This window comes from Musa acuminata, chromosome BXJ3-1 (assembly GCF_036884655.1).
Source record: "Musa acuminata AAA Group cultivar baxijiao chromosome BXJ3-1, Cavendish_Baxijiao_AAA, whole genome shotgun sequence".
NCBI classification, from domain to species: domain Eukaryota; kingdom Viridiplantae; phylum Streptophyta; class Magnoliopsida; order Zingiberales; family Musaceae; genus Musa; species Musa acuminata.
This window is the reverse complement of record NC_088349.1, coordinates 25095110-25122656: the sequence shown is the minus strand read 5'-3', so window position 1 is coordinate 25122656 and position 27547 is coordinate 25095110. Positions and strand designations below refer to the sequence as shown.

General features: G+C 37.8%; 2 protein-coding genes across 2 annotated transcripts in view; both read left to right on the top strand.

Moving 5' to 3' along the window:
• The window catches only part of LOC103975158 (cell division cycle 20.2, cofactor of APC complex-like), a 67998-nt gene that overhangs the window by 24150 nt on the left and 16301 nt on the right, over positions 1-27547 (top strand). The window lies entirely within an intron of this gene.
• On the top strand, positions 24390-26823 carry LOC135628674 (cell division cycle 20.2, cofactor of APC complex-like). Its single transcript, XM_065135486.1, has 2 exons — positions 24390-24610; positions 25209-26823. Exons 1-2 carry the CDS (start codon positions 24405-24407, stop codon positions 26482-26484), a joined length of 1482 nt encoding a protein of 493 aa, XP_064991558.1. The 5' UTR covers positions 24390-24404; the 3' UTR covers positions 26485-26823.

The following is a 27547-nucleotide window of genomic DNA, read 5'->3' as shown; positions in this document are numbered from 1 at the left end:
CTCTTGGTTGCCATCAAACGCCATCTCTTTGGGGTTTCAAACCAAAATGAGAGTGACTTGCTCTAGTACCAATTATTAGGATCAATACATCACTAAGAGGGGGGGTGAATTAGTGCAGCGATAAAAATTACGTTGATTTGGAAAGTTTCGTTCGACAAAATCGTTTCATCAAAGCCCATATCGGAAAGTAATGAAAGTAATGACTTAGGGTAAATGTAAAGCGTAGAGTGCAGATAAGTAATGAAAGAAAGTAGTAAGGAAAGAACACACTGGATTTATAATGGCTCAGCCGTTGTGACCTACGTCCTATCACGGATAAAACTGTAAACATGATATTTAATATAATGCTCATGTATGTCCGTGTCTTTTGGTTTATTTATGCTTTACACAGCATATAGAGGGACAGTTAAAGGCTTAACAACCCCAATTTAGTTAGGTTTGGTGGCCATTTTTGGCTTGTAAATAAAAGTTGTGTCATGTGGACACTTGTGGGAGATTTTGATCTATAGTGGACCATTTTGGATCCTTTGTTGTGTGACCATTCAGAGTTTGTGAAGTCTGTTTGTAATGTACATTGGTTATGAAGTGTTTCCTAAAATAATTGCTTGTGGATCTCGAGTAAGGCGCTTTCTCTGACCCGTTTTCTCTTTTGTATGTCCTAAGGGACCATAGGAGGTTTCGGGGAGGCTGACCTTTGCGGACGGACACGTACATGTGCCGCACGACTTAGGCAAAACTAGCTAAGTCCATAATAGTCCACTTCTGATTCCTCCTCCGTCGAGGTCACCAGCATCCACTAATGGTCTTCCTTCAATGGGCGAAGACCAAGCACCCTCTAACAATACTTTCTTATTTTCACGGGTTTAGGAGAGAACTCTTACCAGCTTCGCACCTCACTTAAATGATCATAAAACTTAGAGAGGGAGGAGAACACTTAGCACTTTTACAATTTTTTCATACTCCAACACTTCAAGATTTTGTTCATAGTTTGATATACTTTCATGCAGAAAGGAATGAGGTATTTATAGGCCCCAATGGCTTCAAAATTGAAGCCTAAAAGTATCTTATTCCGGGTTTTCGGGGTACTAGCGGTACCACCGTCAGTATTGGGTGGTACTATCGTCTGACACTCTAACACTAAGTGGTACCATCACCCAGTTTGGCGGTACTACCACTTGACAAAGCCTCGGAGACTAGGCTCTAATGGTACCATCGCTTGATAGGGCAGTACCATCGCCTAATAGGGCGGTACCACTGCTTGACAGCAATAATTGTCGACGGTACCACCGCCCAAGCTTCTTGGTGACAAAGCCCTAGGCAGTTCCATCGCCCCAGTCGGGCGGTGCCATTGCTAAACAGGGTTCAGCAACCTATTTAGGCCTTGAATCCGGCCCAAACCAGTCCAATTACGGGCCCAATAGGCCCTTAACAGGTTTAATAGGATTACTTCCCAAACCTTACCCTAATTATGTGCTAACTTCGATTTTTGAGGCATACACTAAACAAAACAAGTCTGGTAAGTCTAGGTTTCTTTCGGTGGGCTTCTAGTGATCTTCTGGTGGACTTCCGATGATCTCTCGGCAATCTTTCAATGGACTCCCAGCAAGCTCCTGAACTTTACAATGATCTTCTTGGCGAGTTCTGACAAGCTTCTTCTCGGTCAACTCCGACGGTACTTCAAACGAACCTCCGGACTCCCGACAAACTCTCGAACTCGTAAAGAATTCTTGATTTTGACTCTGGCACTTCATTTTTCTTTATGCCTTGATCGCCATCGTAGTTAATCATGCACACTTTTCTTAATATATAGTTTGGATCAAATAATTTACCAATTGATTTCATTATCAAAATCCGAGATTCAACATCATCAAGATAGAAGTTCATATCTTGATTGCTTATTTTTTATAAAATCTGTATGTTATTTATTTATGCTACATCTTCTATTTGTCAGAAACATGTCACTTTCAAATCTCTTAGTGGCATACTTGATGTAAATTGCCTTACTAGTCCAAATTACATGGATTGGCTCCGAAACTTAAGAATTGTTTTTATGGTAGAGAAAATCGCGTATGTCCTTAATATAGTGATGCCTACGCCCGAGGAAGGGGCAAGCAAGGATGAGATCACTTGCTACGTAAAGTACATAAATGACTCCACTCATGTTTAGTGTTACATGTTGAGCTCTATAACTTCCGAGTTATAGAGATAACATGAAAAGATAGATGTCAGATCCATTCTCTTGTATATCCACAAATTATTTGAGGAATAGGGGATGACTCAACGATGTGAGATATCCAAAAGTCTCTTCCATGCTAGGATGACTGAAGGGACACCGGTTCAGAACTATGTCCTTAAGATGATTGAGTGGATAGAGAAACTCACAAGACTAGGAATGGTCCTACAGGACAACCTGTGTGTGGATCTTAAGCTTCAGTACCTACCAGATTCTTTTCTCAATTAATCATGAATTTTAATATAAACAGGCTTGAAGTGACTCTCCTTGAGCTCCTTAATATGTTGAGGGAGGCTGAGAGCACTATCAAGAAAGAGAAGCCAGTTTTCTATGCTGGTGAGACCAGAAAGAAAATGAAGACAGAAAAGTCTCCTAAGAAGGACAAGGGCAAGGGCAAACTAGGTAAAGCAAATATTACTAAGAAGGACCCGACAAAGGACAAAGGTCAGTGCTTCCACTACAGCAAAGATGGGCATTGGAAGATGAACTACAAAGATTACCTTACAGAGAATGTGAAATAGAAGCTTGAATAAGCTTTCAGGTACATTCATGATCAATCTCCAATTGTAAGATTTTTGTGATAGTACAAAGGTATTAGATACCGATAGTACTTATCACATCTACAATTCGTTGTAGGTTCTAGCAAAACCTAGGAGATTGGTGAGAGGCGAGATGGACCTCAAGATGGGCAATAGAGCAAAAGTTGCTGGAGTGATTGTTGGCGAGGTCGTCCTACATCTACTTGGTAGAGCTATTATTGCATTGGATGTATGTTATTTTTTTCTTCTATTATCAAAAATATTATTTTTATTTAATATTTGATAGTTAGTGGATATAAATTAGTTCTTTAGAACAATGGTTATTCAAAATTATTAGATGATAAGATCATTACGAGAGGAACATGCATAATGGTTTGTTTATGCTAGACATTGCTTCATATATCATGAATATAAGTGCGACCAAGAGAAAACGAGATGAGGTGAATAGTGCATACCTGTGGCATTGTAGGCTATGTCATATCCATGAGAGAAAGATTCAAAAGTTTCTAAAGGATGGATATATAGATCCATCTAACTATGAGTCATAGCAACTTGCGAGCCTTGCCTTCGTGGATAACTAACCAAGTCTACATTTAGTGGAACTGGAGATTTAGCTACTGAGTTGTTGGAACTAATACCTAGTGATATATGTGGTCTCATGTCAACTCTTGTCATAGGTGGTTACTCCTACTTCATTACTTTCACTAATAATTTCTCTAGGTACGGACACGTGTACTTTATTAAGTAAAAGTCCAAAGCCTTCAAGAAATTCAGAGAGTATAAGAATGAAATGGTGAATAAGATTAGAAAGAGTATCAAGATTCTTCGATTAGATCGAGGAGGTGAGAATTTGAGTACAAAGTTCACCCAGTTCTTCAAGGACCATGAGATTCTATCCTAATGGACACCTTCTTATACATCTCAGTTCAATGGTATATCTAAAAGAAGGAATCATATACTATTAGAGATACTGTGATCCATGATAAGTTTCGTCGACCTATCTGTCTCATTCTAGGGATACGCCCTAGAGACCGCAACTTGCCTTCTGAATAGAGTTCCAACTAAATCGGTAGTGTCTATACTATATGAGATATAGAAAGGGAAGAAGCTCAATCATGAGGTTATTAAGATTTGGGGCTGCCCTGCCCATAGTAAGAGACAACCTCGACAAGTTGTAATCTAGGATGGAACGGTGTAAGTTCGTGGGATACCCCAAGGAATCTTGTGGATATTATTTCTATCACCACGAGGACCAAAAGGTCTTTATAGCCAAGAGAGTAGTGTTCCTTACGAAAGAAAACATTCTTAGTGGAGACAGTGGGAGTGTGATAGAGTTGAGCGAAGTTAGAGAACCTGGCTCAAGCACCATTCTGTTGAATCTCGAATTTTGATGATAAAATCAATTGATGAAGTTATGATCTAATGTGTGTTTTGAGTGACATAGGACTAACTTCGATCATGGAATGACAATTTGATTAAAGTAGGAAGAATCAGACATTGAGCTAGAGTGGAACATATCAGAAGAGTGGACGTCAGAGTGGAACATGTTAGAAGAACCAGACATTGGGTCAGAGTAGAATATGTCAGACGTTGGGGCTGTTTTGGGCCAAGTGGAAGGCCCATTCAGTGACCCATATAGCCCCAGCGGTACCACCGCCCAGGTTTCCTAGAGACGTACATTGTCTCATAAGCGATTTCACTACCTGACTTAGCGGTACCAATCTTCGGCCTAACGTCCAATCTTCTGAATACAAGGGAGTGTACGTAATAAAACTATCAATCCTTTCTCCCCTTTATCATTGTCAAAAAGAAGGGAATAATACAATATTATAATTTTTTTTCTTTTACATAAATTTTTAAATCATGACGAAAAAAGATAAATTTAAATCAAGAGTAATGAGGTATACAATTCATGAATACAAGGGACTGTACATAATAAAACTCAAGTTTAATAAAACTCAAGTTTTAACTATCAAGAAGTCAAGTGACATATCATGATTTATTTGGATAAATTTCCTCTTTAGTAACTAACAAAAAGATTCATAGGAGAATGTTACAAATTTGAATTAATTCTTGAACGTTACGAAGTTGGTGATAATAAATATTCTTGATGGGAGAACTTCTATATAAATGATAGTTTTGGTTCCTAGGCTCTATCTCTCTCTTAAGTCTAAAGGATTTTCTACACTATCTAAAGTGAGAGTTTTGAGTCAAGAAGTGCCAAAATACAAAAAGAAACCATTACTGAAATTCTCGACAATAATGGTTCGAGGTACCTAATTTTCGTTTCTGCATTAGTTTTCTCGTGTTTCTATTATGGTGGTTTAGAAACACATTTTGGTATTAAATATTCTAACATTGCTATTATCCTTCCGGCCTTATCCTCTTCTCTGACTTTGTTATCCTCCCAAACAATCTACCTAATGATAACATCAGAGGCGAATCTCATCTCTTGCACCATCCCATTTCTCCTGCTTTATTATTATCTCCTTTGGCTTTCGCTATTCTCTCAGATGGCCTACCCAACCATGTTGTCAGTGGTTTCATGTACTGTCTCATTTCTCTTGCTTCACTATCTTGTCCAATGCCTTTAGCTTTATGTAAGGTCGGTGGTTCTTTGTTGACAGTGAGGATCAAAATTATCATTTTATCATTTTTAGTGTCATTTTTGTACGTAACAACATATACGGTATCTTCTTCGGTAGAGTTGATGGTATGAGGAGAAGCATTGTTAAAATCTTTACTTTCATAAATATAAAGATATCAATATAATTTTTAAAGTGTAAAGATCAAAATTCTAAACATAACTAATTACATGCGATAATATTTTCCATATGTAATTACCCATACCTTTAGTCATGCCTACCTCTCACTCTCTTCAATTGTAATCGCACTCCTTATCTTTCATCATATTCACCATTCCTCTCCTCGACGACTACTATCGGTTCATTTGCAACCTCCTTTTTTCTTTTTTTTTCTCAGTTAATCTCACAATCTCACCTCCCCCTCTCCTCAGCCATCGCCTCCTTTGTTAGGAATGAGTTAGCACTAAGAGGGGAGGGGGGGTGAATTAGTGTAGTGGTAAAAATTACGTCAGTTCAAAATCTCATTACGATTAGACCCGTTTCGGAAGATGTTAACTTGAAAGCATACAAAAGAGTGTAATGGATGTAAAGCAAGTAAAGAAAGGCAGTTTGTAGTAAATGTAAATTGCAAGAAGTAAATACAAACCGAGTTATAGTGGTTCGGTCGTCGTGACCTACATCCACTCCACCGATTCCTCTTCCGTCGAAGCCACCGGCATCCACTAACTATCTTCCTTTAATAGGCGAAGATCAACCTCCTTCTTACAACTTTATTCTCCTTTTGCAAACTCAGGCGAGAACCTTTATACCCCTCTTTTACAAAGCTTCCCTCACACTCTCCCTTAGAACGGTCTCTAAACTTTAGGAGGAGGGACTCTATACTTTACAAGGGTTTTCAACTCTAGAAACATAGAGTTTTTTGTTCACTTTTCTTATTACTCCATGCAGAAATAGCTGGGGTATTTATAGACCCCAAATGACTTCAAATCTTGGAGCCAAAATTTAAATCTCTGAAATTTTGGGGTACCGGCGGTACCATTGCCTGCACTGGGCGGTACCACCGCCTGCAGCCTGACACTGGGTGGTACCACTTTCCAATCTGACGGTACCACTGCCCAGACTAGCGGTACCACCGCTTGACACAATCTCCACCTAACATAGTCTCGGAGACTGTGCCACGACGATGCCACCTGTTGGGTCATTGTTTGGGCCTTTCACTTGGCCCAACTATCCCTTAATTGGGTTGGCCCAATTCCTTCCTAATTATGTGCTAACTACAAATTTAAGGCATACAATAAGCTAAATAAGTCCGGTAAGTCTAGGTTTCTTCCGGCGATCTTCTGACGAATTTTCGACGATCTCTCGACAATGTTCCAACGGACTGTTGAATCTCATATTTTGATGATGAAACTAATTGATTGTGTTTAGATGTTTAACTGCATTTTGAGTGATGCAGGTCTACTCGATCACGATTAGACAATTGACGTAGGAGGAATTGACGTTGCGCTGGAGGAGATCACGTCAAGATATTGGACGGCAGAAGGCTTCGGAAGTCGGGCATCGGGCCAAGGAGAGTGGAATTGCACCAAGGATATCGGGGTTGCGGAGGTCAACCGCCGATTGGTCAACAAGCCGCAAGAGAGCATGATGCGCTGAAGAATCGGACGAAGCGCCAACCAATGACGTGTCGGGCAACAGAATGTCAATTCGCATTGTAATAATTGTCTAGATCGGAGTAGAGTTTTGGCTTGGGTGTGCAGGATTAACTACGATAACGACGAAGACATAAAGCAAAACAAAGTGTTGGAGTCAAGCGTGAAGGATTCGTTGCAAGTTCGAGAGTTCGATGGAAGTCCGAAGGTTCGTCGGGAATGCTACCGGAACTAGCCGAGAATGAGTAGGGAGCTTGCCGAAGGGTTTTTCGGAAGCTCGCCGGAAGGTTCGTTGGAAGTTCGCGGAGCTCGCCGAGAAAGATCGGAGCTTGCCAAAAAAGCTCGTTGGAACTTGCCAAGATCAAATCGTGAAGTCTAGGAGCTTACTGGGAATCTGTCGGAAGAAATCCGAGGGTGTATCGGAAGTCCGCCGGAAGTTCGCCGGAAGGAAACTTGACGTTGCCCGTTAAAAATTTACTTGGGACTATCTCTTAAGCGTGTAGTTTGTATGTAATTAGGGTTAGAATTAAGGGTTAATCCTATAACCCGGTTAGGGGCCAATTGGGCCCGAGTTCGGACTAGTTTGGGCCATGTTTGGAGCCCAACCAGTGAGCTAAAATAGTGTAGGCGGTGGCACCACCAGATTAGGTGGTGGCACCGCCCAGAACTCGAGAACCGAGCGGTGGCACTGCTGGACTGAGCGGTGGCACCGCCCAGCACCCGAGAGGTCCGGCGGTGGCACCGCCAGACTGGGCAGTGACACCGCCAGTACACTGTCAGTGTCAAACACTGATAGGCGGTGGCACCGCCAGTCTCAGAAACCCAAGAGAATTCAAAATTTAGAGCCCAAATTTGAATCCTCTTGGGGCCTATAAATACCCCTCAATTCTCAGTAGAGAACACAACCTTTGAGAAGCAAGAGATTGAGATAAAAGTCTTAGCAAAGCCTTTAGCATGTTTTTGTTTTCAATAGCTTGAGTGTTCACCTCCCTCTTTCTCTTTGAAAATTTGTAAGAGTGTGAACTACTTGTAAAAGATTGTAAGAGGGGTATTTGTCCTTCCCTTTTAAAGTGATTTGCTAGTGGAAGTTGGGAGCCTTATTGGAGAAGGCTTCGCAAGTGGATGTAGGTCATTTATATCGAACCACTTTAAATTGGTGCGTTCCTTGAATATGTGAGTTCTTACTTTTTTGAAACCATTATTTACATAGCAGCAAGCTTTCGGTTGTCATCTTCTCACTTTACTCGAACTACTTTCTCCAAGTCATTGACGAATTGAAATCTTTACGCATTTACGAAATCGTTTTTAAACTTATAAGTTTTAATCCACTGCACTAATTCACTCCCCCCCCTCTTAGTGCCGCTCCGATCCTAACAATTGGTATCAGAGCCCAGTATTTCTCATTTCGGATTTACACCCGAGTGAAATGACTCTTCATGGCTTTCAAGAGGGCTTATCGGTTGTTCGTCCACCGTTGTTTAACGGATTGGACTACACTTATTAGAAAACTTGAATGAGAGTTTTTTTTATTTCTATGAATTTGGATTTATGGAATATTGTTGAAAACAGTTTTCAACTTCCCTCTTAACCGATGAACGAATGGTCGGATTTGGAGAAGAAGTATTTTTCTTTAAACGCAAAGGCTATGAATGCCTTATTTTGCGCTTTGGACAAAAATGAGTTTAATCGGATTTCTACATGCGAAACAGCTTTTGATATTCGGCGAACACTTGAAATCACGCACGAGGGAACTAGTAGAGTCAAAGACTTGAAAGTTAACATTTTATTGTATGTTTTTGAGCTTTTTCGAATGCAACCAAGCGAGACTATAGGCGACATGTACTCCCGTTTCACGGATGTCGTCAATAATCTAAGAGTTCTTAGTAAATCTTTTCCGAATTTTGATCTCGTAAGCAAGATCTTAAGATCCCTTCCAAAAAGTTGGGATTCTAAAATAACTGCAATACAAGAGACAAAAAATTTAAATGATTTTCCATTAAAAAAATTAATCGGGTCATTAAAGACCTATGAAATGACAATTTTGGAACATTTTGAACCCGATGAACACTTGAACCACCTTCCAAAGAACAGGAAGGATTTGGAACTCCGGACAAATGAATACCACTTGAGTGATGACTCAAGTGATGAGGACAATGATGAACTTGAACTTCGAACACTAAATCTTAATAAGTTTATTAAACAAAAATCTAAAATAAACAATGAACTTGAACGAAGGAAGATGCTAAAGAAGAGGAAGGCAACCAAAGATGAATAAAAAACTTCCAAAGGTGAAACGGCGAATTGGGCTTTGACGAGCTTCGACTACAAGGTAAGTAACTCAACTCTATTGAATTATTTTGAAATTACTTGAAGTCTTTCATGAGTGCTTAATTTAGATAGCAGGAATAGGAAATAAAAAATTATTTTTTAAAAATTATATCATGTTTTTCTTTTTAGCATCTTTGAAAAATTAAAAATTTGATCATGAAAAGTATATTGCTAAGGTTTCATGCATGTTATGTTTTGAAATGTTGAATGATGTATGCAACATTAGGGATGATAATTATATAATATGTTATAGTGCCTAGGATTAATTCATGCATGTGTATCTTGATGATTTTACACTATTACATGCCTTAATATCATGTTGGAAATTATGTGTTTTGGATACAAAATTTTTCATGATCATGAGCATGTTTTAACTTCATGATTGAATTTGAAAATCTATAGCAAAACCATATCTGAATGCATGAAAGTGTTAAATTTCATTTTCGGATTTTCTTGATCCTAACAATTCATTTTTGAGAATCTATTGATCTTGATGGTTTTATGACGAAAATCATTTTTTGATCCTAAACATTGATGCATGTTTTTATTTAACATAAATGAAAAAGCATGCTAACATGAAATCAATCACTTAAAATGAAATACTTAAAAAAGAAAAAATATATTATCAATGAAATCATTAATCTACTTATGTTACGAATTTTGTGAACAATAAAAATGATTTTGGTGATTTGAATTTGAGATGAGTTTTATCAAAATCATGATCTTGATTTCTTGGAATAATATGAGATTTCCCGATCATCTCGATTATTTATGAGGAGGTTTTTCAAAAAGAAATCATGTCTTTTGGTATTCACATGTTTAAATCTTTCATGATATGATCTTTATGCAATTCCTTGTATTCATGAAATGTTTTCTCATCACCCAACTAATTCTTCTTGATATTCTTTATGTGATGATATGAATACATGAAATATTCATAAATTTGTAATGATGCTTGCAATACTTATGATAATGATGTACATGATGTAGTACATATGATGTGTATCATGAATGCTTTAAATGATGAATGTTTGATATCATGATCAACATGTTGATAAATACTTAAAAATTTTAATGCTTGAATATCATGTATGATATACTCATAATGATGATTTATTTATTTATATCATGCATGAAAAATGAAATGTATGGTTTTGAAAATGTGCATGTTTTAATTTGAAAATATAATGATAAGATTGATACTTACCTTTGTCATGATTTAGAAATTGACGTAAAGGGTTTTCCCTTCTTTTTGACATTGACAAAGGGGGAGAAATATCGCTAGCTCATCTTGCAAAATTTAGAAACATGCACTTTGCAAAGGAAGCAAAAATGACATTTCTCAAAAGAGAAGAAAGAGCTTGCTTTCTTGAACATATTTAATTTGCTAGCTAGCATAATGTACAATTTGCTATCTTGAACATTACAAAGAAAGGCTATCATGCACATCGCAAAGAAAAGCAAATATGCTAACTTGCAAATCTTTAAATTTGCTAGCTTGTATGTAGTAAAACTTGCATATCATAAAAATTGCTAGCTTGTAGAGAAGCAAACAGTTGTTATCTCAGGAAAAGCATAAATGTTAAACTTGCACATCTTTAATTGCTACATTGCATGATGATAAAACTTGATATTATATTTTTTTCATACAATGTATTGAACTTTTTATCTCTAAACACTTGATACTTGGAATATTTTAAAATGTGATCTTGATAAGAATGTTTCAAGTTGCTCTTTGTGCTATATCTTTTCAAATGAATCATGAGCCTTGATATCATATATTTCATAATATAGAAATAACAAGATTTCTTTACCTTGTATGCCTTATGTGATGATTGTACATCAATTTGTTTTATTATGAATTATATGAATCTTGATCGTGAACTTGTTAAAAAGAATTTTAGTGAACCATGAATCATATCTTTGGTATTCATGAATTGATCCTTATTGATATATTTCATGAATTCTTTGCATATTTAGCTTGTTGAATGGTTGAAATTTTTAGCCATTGAGTCCTCCCTTTCTTTTTGACTTTGATAAAGGGGGAGAAGGTTTTGCTAGCTTGTGCATTGAAAATGAAAGTAAACTTCCTAGCAAGCTAAGGAAGTAAAACTTGCAAGCTTGCACTTCTCAAAAAGAGAAGAAAGATCTTGCCTATCGAAAGCAAAAAGTGCAAAACTTAGAAAACTTGCAACAAAATTGCTCTTGCCATGCTTTGTATAAAAAATAAGTTGATATCCTTAAAAACATCGCATTAATTTTTTTAGTGTATCGCAATGTATCACATGTACCGCAAATTAAAATTTTTGAGACTATTATCATATCATGTTTAACAATTGATATCTTTCATTGATATGATAAATTATCATCTCATGATGTATCGCATAATGATATCATGATTTGTGATTAAATCATGTGATCCTTGGTGAATTTGTTGTATCTTGGATTTTGATGATGAAGTCAATTGTCATTTGTTATCTAATCCATAGGTTGAGATAAGTGTGCAAGATTAACTACAATGAAAGTAAGACATGCAGCAGGAGTTGAGCCGGAGTCAAGACTATGATCACGTTGGGAGTTCAAGAGTTCGACGGAAGTCCGGACGGTCGTCGGAGGTTCTGCGGGAACAAATCCGAGAAGTCCAGGAGCTTGCCAAAGAAGCTCGTCGGAACTTGCCAAGTGGATCGTCACAAGTCTAGGAGTTTGCCGGGAGTCCGTCGGAGCATCGCTGGAGGTCCGTCGGATGTTCGCCGGAAGTTCGCCGGAAGCTCGCCGAAAGAAGCGATTGACACACCGGAAGCAAGCTGTAGTAAATGTCTTAAGAAATTCGTAGTTAGCACGATGATTAAGTTAGAAATGGGAGGCGATCCCATTAACTTAATCTTGGGGCAATTGGGCTCTTGATAGACCCGAATTGGGCCGAATGGATCAGCCCATTCGGACCCAGATTTCTTGGCCAGAGGTGGCACCGCCTGGGTCGCGGTGGCACCGCCCAGGGCTCAGTCTCCGAGCTCTGGCTGGGCGGTGCAACCGCCTCTAACAGAGGTGCAACCGCCTGAGCTCGGTCTCTGAGCTCTAGATGGGCGGTGCAACCGCCCCAATCAAGCGGTGGCACCGCCTGAGCTCGATCTCTGAGCTCTGGCAGGAGGTGCAACTGCCCCTGACAGGAGGTGGCACCGCCTAGAGGCTCATTCTTCGAGCTCTGCCAAGCGGTGCAACCGCCAGACCCAGGAATTTCGGGAAGTGACAGTTTTGAGCTCGGAATTCAAACTGGGTTGGGGCCTATAAATACCCCACCCTTTCAGCAATGATAGAGTAACCAAAAACCACCGAAATCCTGATCTTACTCTGTGTTTTTTTTAGAGCTCAAAAGTGTTGTATGAATTAAAAGTTCTCCTTCCTCTTTTCTTCCAAGTTTTGATCTGTCAAGAGAGGAAAGAAAATTCTGTAAGGGTTGTCTCCTAAGCCCGTCAAAAGGAGTGAAATTGTAAAAGGGTGGTTGGCCTTCACCTATCGAAGGAAGGCATCTGGTGGACGTCGGTGACCTCATCGGTGGAGGAAGCCAGAAGTGGATGTAGGTCAAGATTGACTGAACCACTCTAAATCTCAGTTTGTATTTACTTTGAGCATATTATCTTTACTGCAAACCTCCTCAACTGCTTACTGCCTTCTGCGCATTTACGATCGTGTTTTAAAGTTCAGTATTTTTCGAATCGGCATTTAGATGTAAATCAGTTTTATCGTACGAACATTATATTTTAGTTTACGCTTACATTTTAATTTCCATCACAACTACAAACGGCCTTTATAGACTTGCTTTAACTGCATCTTGCTTGATCACAAGTTAAAGTGATTTACAAATCGGCTTTTCTATTGAAATCGCTCTTATCGTACGAACGCAGTTTTAATCGTCGAAAGTTTTCCGCTGTACTAATTCACCCCCCCACCTCCCCTCTTAGTGCTCTTGATCTTAACAATTAGTATCAGAGTGGGGTTAACTCTCAAACGGATTAAAACCCAAGAGAGATGGCATACGCCGGAAACCAAGAGGGTCATTCTATTACATGTCCACCCATGTTCAATGGGACGGACTACACCTATTGGAAGACCCGAATGAGGATCTTCCTTATTTCAATGGATTTTGAACTTTGGAATCTTGTCGAAAATGGATTTTCGAAGTCTTCTCTTCCAATGATCGATTGGAATGAATTGGAGAAGAAGACTTTCGCTCTTAATGCAAAGGCTATGAATGCCTTATTTTGTGCGCTTGATAAACATGAGTTTAATCGTGTTTCGGTTTGTGAAACCGCGTTTGAAGCGTTGGGACCCTAAAGTCACTGCTATTCAAGAGGCTAAAGATTTAAACAACTTCCCTCTTGAAGAACTAATCGGGTCAGTAATGAACTATGAAATGACATGCAAGGCTCATGAAGAGCAAGAAGACATCCTTCCAAAGAACAGAAAGGATATGACACTTAGAACTTTAGATGACCACTTGAGAGAAAACTCAAGTGATGAGGACTGTGATGATGACTTAGCACTTCTAACAAGGAAATTCAAAAAATTCATTAAGAGAAACAAGTTTAAAAATGACACAAAAAATAAACTTGAACCCAAAAAGGACCAAGTTATTTGCTACGAGTGCAAAAAGCCGGGACACTACAAAAGTGATTGTCCCCAAGCCAAGAAGAGAACATCAAAGAAGAAGGCGCTCAAAGCAATGTGGGATGACTCGAGCGTGTCCGAAAAAGAGGAGTCCAACACCGAGCAAGTTGCTCATTACGCCTTAATGGCCATCGGAGAGGAGGTAACAAATTTAGTTGATACAGATTTATCATTTGATGAGTTATTAAATGTCTTCCATGACTTATTTGATGAATGCAAGATTATTAGTAGAAAATACAAATTGCTAAAAAAGGAGCATGATAGTCTTACTTGTAATTTCGATAAGTTAAAAACTGAATATCATGATAGTTTAGGTTCTTGTATAAAATTCCATGATCTAGAAACTATCCAAAAGGAAAACTTGCTACTTAAGGACACCTTGAAGAAATTCGAGGTTGGTAGCAAGTCTTTGAACATGATCCTTACAAACAAGGGTCACGTTCCTAAAAGAAGTGGAATTGGATTTATGAGAAATCCTCACCAAAATCCAACCACCTTCATAAAAGGCCCCATCCTACATGTTCGACACTAAAGCAAATGCAACTTTTGTTGCAAACATGGACACAAAACGCATTATTGTCCATTCAAGAAAATTAGTCTGAACAAATTAATTTGGGTTCCTAAAGGAACCATGATAAACTCTATGCAACATGATAAACGATGTAGATCAGTTTTTGAGGCACCCAAAAGTAAATGGGTACCTAAAAATTATCCTTTCTTGTAGAGACATACACCATCACAAGCTAGGAGCAAGAGATGGTACCTTGATAGTGGATGCTCAAGGCATATGACCGGAGATCCATCTCAATTCTCTAAGCTCACTAGCATAGACGAAGGCTATGTCACCTTCGGAGACAACAACAAGGGTAAAATCATTGGTAAATGAACCATAGGTAACAAATCTAATTTTTTTATTAAAGATGTTTTGTTAGTTGATGGTTTAAAATATAACCTCTTGAGTATTAGTCAATTGTGTGATAAAGGATATATCGTCAAATTCGAATCTAATGCTTACATCATTGAAAAACCACACAAAAACACATCTATGATTGCATTAAAATAGAATAACATATACACCATTAACATCAATGATCTTTACAATGAAGTATGTTTCTTAGTTTTGAATGAGGATGCTTGGCTTTGGCATAGGAGATTAGGTCATGCTAGCATGAAACTAATCACTCAAATATCATCGAAAGAACTTGTACGAGGAATTCCTCACATCAAGTTAATCAAAGATAATATGTGTGATGCTTGTCAATTAGGAAAACAAATTAAGAGTAGTTTCAAATCTAAGAATCAAATAAGCACATCTAGACCCTTACAATTGATCCATATGGACTTGTTCGGATCAATCTCTACATCAAGCCTAGGAGGTAGCAAATACGCCTTCGTCATTGTAGATGACTATAGTAGATACACATGGACTTATTTCTTGAAACACAAAAATGAATGCTTTAGATATTTCACCAAGTTTTGTAAACTTCCTCAAAATGAAAAGGGTTTTATGATTTCTTCAATTTGAAGTGATCACGGTAGTGAATTTCAAAACCGTGATTTCCAAGAATTTTGTGAATCTAATGGATACAACCACAACTTCTCTACTCCAAGAAATCCTCAACAAAATGGAGTAGTAGAAAGAAAGAATAGAAATTTACAAGAAATGGCAAGAACCATGTTGAATGAACATAGCCTACCCAAATATTTTTGGGCCGAAGCCGTAAACACTGCATGCTATATTTTGAATAGAGTTTTAGTAAGACCCTTACTCACCAAAACTCCCTATGAGTTGTGGAACAATAAAAAACCCAATGTTTCATATTTTAAAGTTTTTGGGTTTAAGTGTTTTATCTTGAATGAAAAAGATGCCTTAGGAAAATTTGATGCTAAATCCGATGAAGGAATTTTTCTTGGGTATTCTTCGGTTTCTAAAGCTTTTCGTATCTTCAATAAAATGACTTTAATTATAGAAGAATCCATTTATGTTGTTTTCAATGAGATTTCCGAAATCAAGAAAAATAACTTTGATGATGATGTTAATTTTGATTCTTTGAATTTAAATGAAACCCATTCTCCAACTAGCAACTTGGATGCATCCACTTCCAAAACATCCTTACCCAAGGATTGGAAGTATGTAGATGCTCATCCTAAGGAGCTAATACTAGAAGACACATCTAAGGGGGTTCAAACACGTTCATCTCTTAAAATATTTTGTGCCAACGCCACTTTTCTCTCCCAAATTGAACCTAAATGTATTAACGAAGCCATGAAAGATGATTCATTGATTATCGCAATGCAAGATGAGTTAAATCAATTTGAGAGAAATGAGGTATGGAAGCTTGTTCCTAGGCCAAATGACCATTTAGTTATTGGTACTAAATGGGTCTTTAAAAACAAGCAAGATGAATATGGTATCGTGGTTAGAAACAAGGCTAGATTAGTGGCCAAAGGTTTCAACCAAGAAAAAGGTATCGATTACGAAGAAACCTTCGCTCCTATGGCTAGATTAGAAGTCATAAGGATGCTCCTTGCCTATGCTAGTAATAATAATTTTAAGTTGTTTCAAATGGATGTTAAAAGCGCTTTTCTTAATGGCTTTATTTCTGAGGAAGTTTATGTTGAACAACCTCCCGGATTTGAAAATAATAGCCTCCCTAATCATGTATTTAAATTAACCAAAGCTCTCTATGGTTTAAAACAAGCCCCAAGGGCTTGGTATGATAGACTAAGTACTTTTCTTATTGAAAACAATTTCACAAAATGCAAGGTCGATACTACATTGTTTATCAAGAATTTTGAAAATAACTTTCTCATTGTTCAGATTTATGTTGATGATATTATCTTCGGTTCTACGAATGAATCTCTTTGTGAATCTTTTGTTAAAATCATGAGTCTCGAATTTGAAATGAGTTTGATGGGAGAATTAACCTTTTTCTTAGGCTTACAAATTAAGCAACTAAGCAATGACATCTTTATTAGTCAAACTAAATATGCTTTAGATCTACTGAAAAGATTTAATATGGATAGCTCAAAAGCTATTAACACCCCTATGAGCACCTACACTAAGTTAGAAGTTGATGAGAGTGGAGAAAGCTTCGATCAAAAAACTTATAGGGGTATGATAGGAAGTTTACTTTACCTCACTGCAACTAGACCAGATATCATGTTCAGTGTAGGAATTTGTGTTAGGTTTCAATCGAACCCTAAGATATCTCATTTTAAAGCGGTTAAAAGAATACTTAGATATCTTAAAGGTACCACAAATCTAGGATTATGGTATCCAAAATTCGAGAATTTTGAGTTAATTGCGTATGTTGATGTGGATTTTGCTAGGTGTAGATTAGATAGAAAAAGCACATCAGGAACATGTCAATTTTTGGGACATTCCCTTGTTTCCTGGTCATCTAAGAAACAAAACTCGGTTGCACTATCAACAACCGGAGCTGAGTATATTGCAGCTAGTGCATGCTGTGCACAAGTTGTGTGGATGAAAAACAACTTAGAAAATTATAAAGTCTATCTTAAAAACATTCCGTGATAACATGAGTGCAATATGTTTAACAAAGAATCTCATTCAACACTTAAGAACTAAACATATTGATATTAGACATCACTTTATACGAGATCATGTTAATAATCATGATGTAATCATAGAGTTTATAGATACTAAGCATCAACTAGCTGATATTTTTACAAAACCTCTAAGTGAAGAACAATTTGATTTCATAAGAAGAGAATTAGGAATGTTGATGTGTCCGAATGCATAAACTTGTTAAAATTTTATTCGGACTTTATTGATTGAATGATCAAATCACTTAATTGTCATTACATGCCTAAAATAACATGTTGGAAATTAATACAAAATTTTCATAACAATGAGCATGTCTTCATAGATTGCATGAAAGTGTTAAATTAAATTTTCAGTTCCAATCGGATTTCATGAATATATTATTCTCTTTCAGACTTTGATTCACATCATTGATTTTTGACAAATAGAATCATCTAGCAAATGCATATCTTTTAGACTTATCATGTGAAAAATATTCCCTTTGAGAAATAGATTTGATGATTCTTATAAAATGAAGATATTTTTATGTGCAAGGATTTGATTCACATAAATATCCTAATCCTTGTAAAGCATGCCTTAATATCCTATCGATTTGAACTACACAAATGGCCTTCCTCCTTCATTCAAAAAGATAATAACAAATAAAAAGGAAAAAGTTTTCACTCTATGTAAATAATCTCCGTGTCATGTTTTTCTTGAGATGTTTGTATAATTTATATCATATCACTCTATGTAGATAAATGACATGAACCTACTTATGGCATCGCACATATATTTAAAAGTTGTTTATATCGTTCTCCTTTTTGTTGATGACAAAGGGGGAGAAATATATGAATTGATGTCATATTATGTTGAAAAAAGCAAATATATGAATTGATGCCATATTATGTTGAAAAAAAAAGCAGATATATGAATTGATGCTATGATTATGCCATGCTTGCATCATAAAAAATATATGAATTATAATGATAACTATGATTGCCATATTAGCAATATGCCATGTTTGCATCATGCTAAGATATCAAGAACTTGCATCGTAGTCCTACGTGTTGATATATTACCATGTGATGAAATGTTATGATTGCTAAAATACTTGAAATGTGTGCATCATGTTAAGATATCAAAATCTTAATTTAAAATTTTACATGTTGATATCTTACCATATGATGAATTGTTATCATTACCATCATTCACATTTGAAATTTGAAAATGGATGTTGAGCCTTGACATCATACATCATTTTCAGAGAGATACATCATGATGAGAATCATGATGGGAATATTGATAAGGTTAAATGATTTTAACTTATCAATATGTCTCTTGAATTCAAAGGCTTTGAATTCAAGAATGACTTATCTCAATTATGGCATATAGATAGGGGGAGTTAAGGTCCTCCGTTATCAATTGATTGTCATCATCAAAAAGGGGGAGATTGTTGTATCTTAGATTTTGATGATGAAGTCAATTGTCATTTGTTATCTAATCCATATGTTGAGATAAGTGTGCAGGATTAACTACGATGAAAGTAAGACATGCAGCAGGAGTTGAGCCGGAGTCAAGACTATGATCACGTTGGGAGTTCGAGAGTTCGACGGAAGTCCAGACGGTCGTCGGAGGTTCTGCGGGAACAAATCCGAGAAGTCCAGGAGCTTGCCAAAGAAGCTCGTCGGAACTCGCCAAGTGGATCGTCGCAAGTCCAGGAGTTTGCCGGGAGTCCGTCGGAGCATCGCAGGAGATCCGTCAGATGTTCGCCGGAAGCTCGCCGGAAGAAGCGATTGACGCACCGGAAGCAAGCTGTAGTAAATGTCTTAAGAAATTCGTAGTTAGCACGATGATTAAGTTAGAAATGGGAGGTGATCCCATTAACTTAATCATGGGGCAATTGGGCCCTTGATAGACCCAAATTAGGCCGAATGGATTAGCCCATTCGGACCCAGATTTCTTGGCCAGAGGTGGCACCGCCTGGGTCGGCGGTGCCACCGCCTAGAGCTCAGTCTCCGAGCTCTGGCTAGGCAGTTTAACCACCTTTGACAGAGGTGTAACTACTTGAGTTCGGTCTCCGAGCTCTGGCAGGAGGTGCAACCGCCCCTAACAGGAGGTGGCACCGCCTAGAGGCTCAGTCTTCGAGCTCTGCTAGGCGGTGCAACCGCCTCAATCAGGCAGTGCAACCGCCAGACCTAGGAATTCCGGAAATTAATAGTTTTGAGCTCGGAATTCAAACTGGGTTGGGGCCTATAAATACCCCACCCTTTCAGCAATGACTGAGTAACCAGAAACCACCGAAATCCTGATCTTACTCTGTGTTTTTTTTAGAGCTCAAAAGTGTTGTATGAGTTAAAAGTTCTCCTTCCTCTTTTCTTCCAAGTTTTGATCTGTCAAGAGAGGAAAGAAAATTCTGTAAGGGTTGTCTGCTAAGCCCGTCAAAAGGAGTGAAACTATAATAGGGTGGTTGGCCTTCGCCTATTGAAGGAAGGCCTCTAGTGGACGTCGGTGACCTCATCGGTCAAGGAAGCCAGAAGTGGATGTAGGTCAAGATTGACCGAACCACTCTAAATCTCGGTTTGCATTTACTTTGAATATTTTATCTTTACTGCAAACCTCCTTAATAGCTTACTGCCTTCTGTGCATTTACGATCGTGTTTCAAAGTTCAGTATTTTTCGAATCGGCGTTTAGACGTAAATCAGTTTTATCGTACGAACATCATATTTTAGTTTACGCTTACATTCTAATTTCCATCACAACTGCAAACGGCCTTCGTAGACTTGCTTTAACTACATCTTGCTTGATCACAAGTTAAAGTTATTTACGAATTGGCTTTTCTACCGAAATCGCTCTTATCGTACAAACGCAGTTTTAATCGTCGAAAGTTTTCCGCTGCACTAATTCACACCCCCCCCCCTCTTAGTGCTCTTGATCCTAAAGCGAAACACAAAGTGTCGGAGTTAAGCGCGAAGGATTTGTTGCGAGTTCGAGAGTTCGACGAAAGTCTGAAGGTTCATCGGGAATGCTGCCGGAACTAGCCAAGAATGAGTAAGGAGCTTGCCGAAGGGTTTTTCGGAAGCTCGCTAGAAGGTTCGTTGGAAGTTCGCGGAGCTCGCCTAGAAAAATCGTAGCTTGCCGAAGAAGCTCATTGGAACTCGCCAAGATCAAATTGTGAAGTCTAGGAGCTTGCTGGGAGTCCGCCGGAAGAAATCCGAGAGTGTATCGATCGACGTATCGGCAGAAGGCTTCGGGCCATGAGTTCGAGCATCGAGCCAAGAAGAGCGGAAATTGCACCGAGTAAATTGGAGTTGCGGAGGTCAATAGGCCGATTGGGCAATAGGCCGCAAGAGAGGATGATGCGCCGAAGATTTGAACGAAGCACCGATAAACCAATGACATGCCGGACAACATTTGATTTGCTTTGTAATAATTTTCTAGATCGAAGTAGGTTTTATGTGTGCAGGATTAACTACGATAGCAAGACATAAAGCCAAATGAAGTCCTGGAGTCAAGAATGCGATTTCGTTGGGAGTTCGAGAGTTTGTCGAAAGTTCTGTCGGAATTGACCGAGAAGTCTAGCAGCTTGCCAAAGAAGCTCATCGGAACTCGCAAAGAAGATCGTCGTGAAGTCTAGGAGCTTGTCGGGAGTCCAGTGGAACATTGCCGAGAGATCGTCGGAAGTTCACCGAAAGAAACCTAGACTTACGAACTTATTTAGCTTAGTACATGTCTTAAATTTCATAGTTAGCACATAATTGAGATTGAAATTGGGCCAACCCAATTAGTGGCCAGTTGGGCCCATGTATGGACTATGTTGGGCCCAATGAAAGGCTCAAACAGTGACCCAACAGGTGGCACTATCGTAGCACAATCTCCGAAATTATGTCAGGCGATGGTACTGCCCAGTGGTAGTGTCAGGCGGTGGTACTACCCAGACACAGTCTCCCAGGTGGTGGTACCGCCCAGAACAGGCGGTGGTACCGCCAAGACCCGGAAAACTAGGGATAAGATATTTTTAGGCTTCAAGTTTGAATCAACTTGAGGCCTATAAATACCCCTCTCCCCTAGTTAACCTACACAAGAATTGAGAGTTAAAAATAAAAAAAATGCTGTTTTAATCTTGTGTGAACTCCTTTGAAAAATCTAAGTATTAGAATAGTTTGAGAGAGGAGTAAGTGGGGGTGTAAGGATTATCTCCTAAACCAGGTAAAAGGAGAAAGAGATATAAAAGGTGGTTGGCCTTCGGATATTGAAGGAAGACCGATAGCGGTTACCAATGGCCTCGACGGAAGAGGAATCGGTAGAGTGGATGTAGATCACGATGACCGAACCGCTATAAACTCGGTTTGCATTTTTATTTGTACTCTTTACCTTTACTACAAACTTACTTGCTTTACATCCATTACGCTCTTCCGTACGTTTTCAATTTTAAGTATCTTTCCGAAATCGACGTTAATCGAATGAGAGATTTCGAACCGACGTAATTTTTACCGTTGCAGTAATTCACCCCCCCTCTTAGTGCCGACTCATTTCTAACAAGAAGTTGTAGCATTGGAATAAGTGTTACGACAACACTTGTTCTAGAGGATGTTGGAGAGCAAATAATGGAGTTCTAATACAAAGCAAGATAGCGAAGGTTTGAAAGGAAGTAGAAAAGTTGACAAAGGGGTTTAATTTATGGCTGAGGTGAGCATTAGAGTACTAAGAGACCTAAAGAGCATGAGAGAAAGAAAAGTCAATTGGATTCAATTTCAATGAAGAGAAGTCTATTTGATAGCTATTCTAATAGTAATCAATGGGGTCGGATTAATCAATAGGGTGCCTTCAGACCGATCCAACATAATAGCGAGAAAGAGGGATGACAATATTTTAAGAGATTGTTTTGTATACCACCTTTTAGAGTGGGGTGACTAATCAGGAAAAACCTATAACGTAGGTATTTTCCCAAGCAATCACCTTTCTTAATATACTATCCAATTGTTGTAAATAATTTTGTTAATATCAGTTATTACCATTCTTGATATTTTTTAGCATAATGTATTTTCAATATTATCATTACCTTTTAATACTAATTTTAATTATATTTAAAAATAAAAATATGAGGAATTTCCATAAATGGCATCTAACCTATCAAAAAGAAAAATATAGTGTATTTTCACATCTCATTAAGTTGTAGCACTCCTTGTATTTCATTACATATTAATAGATCAAATATTTTACATTGGTTGGCAGTAAAATTATTTTCAAATTAAATATGAAAATATATATTTTAACTTCAGAATGCTTATGCCAAAATTTTAAAGTCTATCATTTTAACTTCAGAATACTTAGAATACTTATTGATTGGACCTCAAACTTTCACCAAAAATGGACAAACAACTCAATAATAAATACATAGGATTTAATATTGTTTAAGATTTATCAATTTTTAAATCCAATTTGACATGTTTTTGGATTAATTTTATGAACAAATTTAACCACATACATTAATCAATTTAACCATTGGAATATATTCATTTCATCTCAAACTTTCACCAAAAATGGGTGATAGTATCTTAGTAATGAATCAATATTTTTTTTCTAATTTTTGGTAATATTAGAGATTTTTGCAGTATAATTTGGGATATTTTGATATTGTTAACGAAAATAAATGCAACCAGCTTCATTTATTAATGTATCAACAAAAATGAAGTCCATTATACTCTAGACTTTTACCAAATATGAGATACAACATTTGAAAGGTGAGTCAATATTTTTTCAAAATTTACTAATTTTAAGATTTTTTAAGTTTAATCTAGCATATTTTTTAGGTGAAGTGACATGGGTGAATATGGAAGGCATATAGGGCGATGAGGGGTAGTAATGAAAGAAAGGGAGAGATCACGTATGGCTAAAGACAAAGAGAATAATAAAATAGTATATAAAGAAAACGAATATATCCAAAAATTAAGAAGATATTAACGATGAGGAAAAAAAGATAAAGCGTGATGGGAGGCGAAAAGACCAGTGATATCAATATAGGAGAGAAAGTAGTGGAGGAAGGAGGAGATACCATGTGAGGCATATTTGGTTCGGATAAACTAGTTTGGTTCATTTCACAATTAAATCATCTAAACTATGTAATAAAAGTCAAGGACAAGAGCATACTTATTCTATTACCATATTGATCACACAATATTTGATGGTATTTATCTTTTTCTATAATAATTATTTTTAAAACATATCAACGGAAGTTATTTTTATCGGAGCAAGGTAAATGATATTGTCTTACCATGATATTGAGTTTTGATCTCGTCTATTGATGATAACAAAAATTTGTATAGTATCTTAAGATGGCACAAGCTCATGATACCGTCAGATGTATAATGTGTTGGAATCAAAATTATTCTTATGTCGAAAAAAATTACTAAGTTTAATATTATTGTTAGAATCTTATTTGTCATATATGAATTATCATATCGTGAGTTGATGATCATAACATATAATACTAATGATAATTTTATTGGTTTATAAGTATTACTTAAAAATGATAATATCAACAACTACAAAATTAGGATTTTCTTTACATAGACAAGTAAATCTTATTTCTCATATATGATCTGATCTGCTTTCATCTCTACTTCCGTCTGAGTCTGTTCTCTAACGTATTTTATCGTTGAAGTGAAATGGTCAATTACAAGCAATTGTTGCTACCTCTTCGACGGCAGAATTCCAGAGGAAATTGTAACGCAACAGAAATTTGACGGTGATTAAGTGTATATAACGGTGCGATTTCAATGCCGTTACCTTATTAGTAAAACTTAGCGGGACGTTTCAACGTCAGTACTCATTGGTCGGTTGAATATAACGGCATGATTTCACGATATAACACAAGGCTGGGTCGGTGGCGTCTATATAAGCCGAGACCACCCTGTTTCGCACCTCATAACCTCTGTCTTCTCTCTCGCGCGCTCTCCTCTCGGCTCTCCTTTTGCTCTCTTGGCGATCTCCTCTTTCTGCGAAGGTCGGAACTGCTCTCCGACGAAAGGACAAAGCTTCGAGCGATCGTCGGCTGGGAGTGAGCGTCCTCTCCTCCGATTTAGGGGAGAATTTAGATTCTTGTCGTGGTGATCTCATTCCTTTACCTTTGCTTGAGGTTTCGTTTCGCTTCGCTCTCGAAATTTTTTAGGGTTCAAGATATTGTTGAATTTTGATGATTTGGCTTCGTTTTGATTGATATAATTGACAATTTCGGTGACAAAAAATCAGAAAATTTGTTGTTCTCGGGGTTCTCTTTGATCAATTCTTCGTTAGGGGAGTGAGCGTCCTCTCCTCCGATTTAGGGGAGAATTTAGATTCTTGTCGTGGTGATCTCATTCCTTTACCTTTGCTTGAGGTTTCGTTTCGCTTCGCTCGCGAAATTTTTTAGGGTTCAAGATATTGTTGAATTTTGATGATTTGGCTTCGTTTTGATTGATATAATTGACAATTTCGGTGACCAAAAATCAGAAAATTTGTTGTTCTCGGGGTTCTCTTTGATCAATTCGTTATCGATCGTCTGGGTTTTCAAGTTTCTTTTGGGAAGTTCGATCTTTCTGGTTTTCTTGTTCGTCTCTCGTCACCTCGGCGTTTCTCGTTCTGGTTTCGATTCGCAAGATGGCTTCTTCTCGTTCCAGGCGTGTGGAGTACGACCGCTTCATCACGTTCCGATCGGCGATGGACATGGACTTCGCACGCTGTGCTCTAACCATGCCTTCCAGACCTCAGCGTGATGGTTCGATAGAATCCCCATCGAGTGTGGCGTACCAAAAACTTCTTGTTCAATGTATTTTTAAGAACAGATTTCGCATCTTCGCATTCAAGAGTGCACCCGAATCACCGGCCGACAAGGTGTCCCAATTTGACGAGGACAATCGACCGCACAAGAAGCAACAGAGGCGAATCCCAAAAGATGCAGATAGGGTTTTGGCTGCTTATGATATCTTAGATGATGATAGGTTGAATCTACTCGACTGGGGAAGCAATAACGTGTTGGCGATTGGCCTCAATGACAAAGTGTGCCTACGGAATGCTGCGAATAAGTCTAGTACGGAGTTTTCACGAGCCCTAGAAGACAACAGCCCTGTCACTAGCATCAGCTGGTCCCCAGACGGCAAAGTTCTAGCTGTGGCATTAGGCAATTCAGATTTAGATCTGGTTGATGCAGCAACAAGACGTGTGTTGGTTGGGATCCAAGGTGACAGCCACTCCTTTGTTTGTTCACTTGCGTGGAGAAGTAATGCAATCTTGACGGCTAGGAGATCCGATAGTAGTATTGTTGATTATGACATTAGAAAAGATGATCGGGCCATCTGTGACTACAGAGGGCATCGACTAGAAGTTTGTAGTCTTAAATGGTCCGAGTTGTTTGGGCGGTATCTGGCAAGCGAAGGGAAGGACAAACTTGTGCACATATGGGACACCTGCATGGCTGTTACAAATCACCATCCGCGCCAACATCAATTGCTTCACAAGATCAGCAACCACACTTCCACTGTGAGGGCCCTTGATTGGTGCCCTACCAGGAGCAATTTGCTGGCTTCTGGTGGAGGATGCAATGATCATTGCATTAAGTTTTGGAATGCTATTAATGATGTTTGCTTGAACTCGATTGATATCGGCTCTGAAGTTTGTGCGTTGTTGTGGGACAAGAACAAATCTGAATTGCTGACCTCCCATGGGTTTCCAAACAATCAACTCACCCTGTGGAATTACACATCCATGAGGAGAAAAGTTGAGCTTTTTGGTCATTCATCTCGTGCTCTTTACTTGGCTGGGAGCCCATTGGGAGGTGTAGTAGCTTCTGCAGCAGAAGATGAGACACTTAAGTTCTGGAATGCCTTTGAGATTCCCAAACCACCAAAACCTGAAGCAAACACTATGCCCTTTGCCCAATTTAGTGTCATAAGATGAAAATGCTGATGGTTGGAAAAGACTACGAGAGTAATATGGAAAACTTCTTTAGTGCTTGACAAGAAGATCCATTGTTGATAGCGTTGCATAGAGCAGTTTGTGGTATCAAAGAGGCAACATATTTTCATACAAGCATCATACATTTAAGATCTTCGGATACGAGTGCAAGCACATAAGTTAAGTAAGAAATTTACAACCATGCTTTAATTTTTACAGCATTTTAATAGGTTTATTATACAACAAACCAATGTGGTTGCAGTTGCAAGTTTGATTTTTGTATCAAATTTTTCTTTCAGCTTTGCATATATCTTGGGTATAACCTTTACCATATTGATGACACATGCAATCTATAAGCACTACATTATTGTTGCTATATTTTATGTATTCTAGTTTTAATATTTTTATCCATGTTGCATTCTTGTTGTATGTTTTTAGGTGATTTGTTAAATCTTCCTTCTTTAAATTTGAGAATCTTCATGTTGACTTCTCAAGTACTAGATGAAAATGCTGATGGTTGGAAAAGATTATGAGAATAATACAGAAGGCTTCTCTAGTGCTTGAGAAGAAAATCCATTGTTGGTAGCATTGTTTAGAGAAGTTTGTGGCATCAAAGAGGCAACATATTTTCATACACGCATTATATATTTGTGATCTTTAGATATGAGTGCAAGTGCCTAAGATGAAAAATTTAGAACCATGCTTTAATTTTTACAGTATTTTAGGTCTATTTACAACGAGTCTATGTGGATGCAATTGCAAGTTTGATTTTTGTATCCAATTTTTCTTTTAGCTTTGCACATATATTTGCTATAACATTTGCCATATCGATATGCAATCTATAATCACTACATCATTATTGCTATATTTTATGTGTCCTAGTTTTAATATTTTTAACCATGTTACATTCTACTATTATAGTTCTGTCTTTTTATGTAAATTATTTTTTTTTCTTCTTTAAATTTGAGAATCTTCATGTTGATGTTATTCTTTGTTTGTTTATGCTAATTATGTATAATTAGACCAACGAGGTAGCTGTTTATATATTTTTTTTGTTTCTGCTGAG

Excerpts from the sequence above, each read along its gene's own strand:
- LOC135628674 (XM_065135486.1), top strand. The coding sequence starts at position 24,405 with ATGATTTCACGATATAACACAAGGCTGGGTCGGTGGCGTCTATATAAG. Across the intron at positions 24,611-25,208 it reads CGAGCGATCGTCGGCTGGGA|GCGTGTGGAGTACGACCGCT; the intron begins GTGAGCGTCCTC and ends TTCTCGTTCCAG.